The sequence below is a fragment of the Antrostomus carolinensis genome, unplaced genomic scaffold, assembly GCF_000700745.2.
Source record: "Antrostomus carolinensis isolate BGI_N321 unplaced genomic scaffold, ASM70074v2 scaffold35451, whole genome shotgun sequence".
NCBI classification, from domain to species: Eukaryota; Metazoa; Chordata; class Aves; order Caprimulgiformes; family Caprimulgidae; genus Antrostomus; species Antrostomus carolinensis.
Window position 1 is genome coordinate 1 of NW_010296852.1, and position 2,501 is coordinate 2,501.

At 62.9% G+C, this 2,501-nt stretch overlaps 1 protein-coding gene across 1 annotated transcript in view; it reads left to right on the plus strand.

Annotated features, from left to right (window-relative positions):
• Nucleotides 1–7: 7 nt before the first annotated feature.
• The window catches only part of LOC114819088 (25-hydroxyvitamin D-1 alpha hydroxylase, mitochondrial-like), a gene marked incomplete at both ends in the record, with an annotated part of 2,737 nt that continues 243 nt past the window's right edge, over nucleotides 8–2,501 (plus strand). The window contains 3 exons of the mRNA XM_029087566.1: nucleotides 8–59; nucleotides 1,132–1,332; nucleotides 2,050–2,204. Of these exons, the coding sequence (XP_028943399.1) occupies nucleotides 8–59; nucleotides 1,132–1,332; nucleotides 2,050–2,204 (408 nt within the window). The remainder of the gene's footprint in view (nucleotides 60–1,131; nucleotides 1,333–2,049; nucleotides 2,205–2,501) is intronic.

Here is a 2,501-nt window from a genome sequence, read left to right on the forward strand (position 1 = left end):
TCACCCCCAGCACCTCGTCCCCGACATCGCCACTGAGTTCTACAAGTTCGGCCTGGAAGGTGGGGGGGGACGTGTCCAAATGTCCCCATGTCCCCGTGTCCCCACATCCCCGTGTCCCCCTGTCCCCGTGTCCAAAAGTCCCCATGTCCCCACATCCCCTTGTCCCCATGTCCCTGTGTCCCCACATCCCCCATCCCTGTGTCCTCATGTCCATGTCCCCACATCCCCTTGTCCCTCTGTCCCCACGGATCCTTTCTTCTCTACATCCCTCATTGTCCCCAAGACTTTCATGTCCCCCCCAGGGACTCCCCATGTCCCCCAGGACCTGCCATGTCCCCATGGTTCCTGTGTCCTCCAAGGTCTCACCATGTCCCCATGTGTCCCCATGACTTCCATGTCCCCCAGGGTGTCCTTGTGTCCCCAAGGTCTCCCCATGTTCCCCCAAGGGCCACCTGTGTCCCCACGATTCCTTTATTCTCCAGGGTGTCCCCATGTCCCCATCACCATCATGTCCCCCCAGGGTCTCCCCATGTCCCCGTGTGTCCCCATGACTTCCATGTCCCCCAGGGTGTCCTTGTGTCCCCAAGGACTCCCCATGTCCCCATGTCCCCATGGATCCTCTATTCTCCAGGGTCTCCTCATGTCTCTGTGACTTCCATGTCCCTCCAGGGCCCCCCATGTCCCCCAGGATCTGCCATGTCCCCATGAGCTTCATGTCCCCTCAGAGGTTCCCTGTGTCCCCATGTCCCCAGGGTTCTTTTCTCCTTCAAGGTCTCCCTGTGACTTCCATGTCCCCCAGGGTCTCCTTGTGTCCCCAAGGACTCCCCATGTCCCCATAGGTCCTTCGTTCTCCAGTATCTCTCCGTGTCCCCAGGGCTCTCCCCATGTTCCCCAACATCCTCCATGTCCCCAGGGTGTCCCTTGTCCCCACCATCTCCCCAAGGACTCTGGTGTCCCCCAGGGCTCCCCCCATGTCCTCCATGGTGCTCCATCTCCCCAGGGTGTCCCTTGTCACCACCACGTCCCCAAGGACCCCGGTGTCTCCAAGGTCTCCCCATGGTGCTTCTCACGTTCCCTGAGGTCCTTCATGTCCCCAGAGGTCCCCTGGTCACCCCTTTCCTGTCCCCACAGGCATCTCCTCCATCCTCTTCGCCTCCCGCCTGGGCTGCCTGGAGCAGGAGGTGCCGGGGGACACGGTGACCTTCATCCGCTCCATCAACACCATGTTCGTCATGACGCTGCTGACCATGGCCATGCCCAGGCTCCTCCACCGCCTCTTCCCCAAGCCCTGGCAGACCTTCTGCGAGGCCTGGGACTACATGTTCGCCTTCGGTGAGCAGGGGGACACCCAGGGGACAGCCAGGAGACACCCAGGAGGACACCCAAGGGGACACGCAGGGGGACACCCAGGAGGACACTCAGGGGACACTCAGGGGACACGCATGGGGACACCCAGGGGACACCCAGGGGACACCCATGGGACACCCAGGGGACACCCATGGGGACACCCGGGAGACACCCAGGAGGACACCCAAGGGGACAATCAGGAGGATACCCATGGGGACACCCAGGAGACACCCAAGGGGACACCCAGGGGGACACCCAGGGGGACACCCATGGGACACCCGGGGGACACCCAAGGGGACACCCATGGGACACCCATGGGACACCCAGGAGGACACCCAAGGGGACACGCAGGAGGATACCCATGGGGACACCCAGGAGACACCCAAGGGGACACCCAGGGGGACACCCAGGGGGACACCCATGGGACACCCGGGGGACACCCAAGGGGACACCCATGGGACACCCATGGGACACCCAGGAGGACACCCAAGGGGACAATCAGGAGGATACCCATGGGGACACCCAGGAGACACCCAAGGGGACACCCAGGGGGACACCCAGGGGGACACCCATGGGACACCCGGGGGACACCCAAGGGGACACCCATGGGACACCCATGGGACACCCAGGAGGACACCCAAGGGGGGGGACGGGTCACATCCCTCGGTCAGGGTGACACTGATGAGCTCCGTCCTCCTCCAGCCAAAGGTCACATCGACCGGCGCGTGGCCGAGGTGGCCGAGCGGGGGGAGCCGGCGGAGAAGACGTGTCTGACCGACCACCTGGCCTGGGAGAAGGTCCCCATGAAGGTCATCTACGGCAACGTCACCGAGCTGCTGCTGGCCGGGGTGGACACGGTGAGGAGGGGAGGTGGGGTGGTGTCCCCGTCCGCATCTTCATCTCCATCCTGTCCCCATCTCTGTCCCCATCCCTGTGCCGTCCCCATCTTCATCCTCATCTCCATCCTTGTCCCCTGTCTTCATCCCTGCCACCATTCCCAGCCTCATCTTCATCCCTGTCCCCATCTCCATTGTCATCTTCATCCCTGTCTTTGTCCCCATCCCTGTCCCCATCCTTGTCCCCATCTCCATCTTCACCCTTGTCCCCATTCCCATCCCTGCCACCATCCCCATCTTCTTCATCTTCACCCTTGT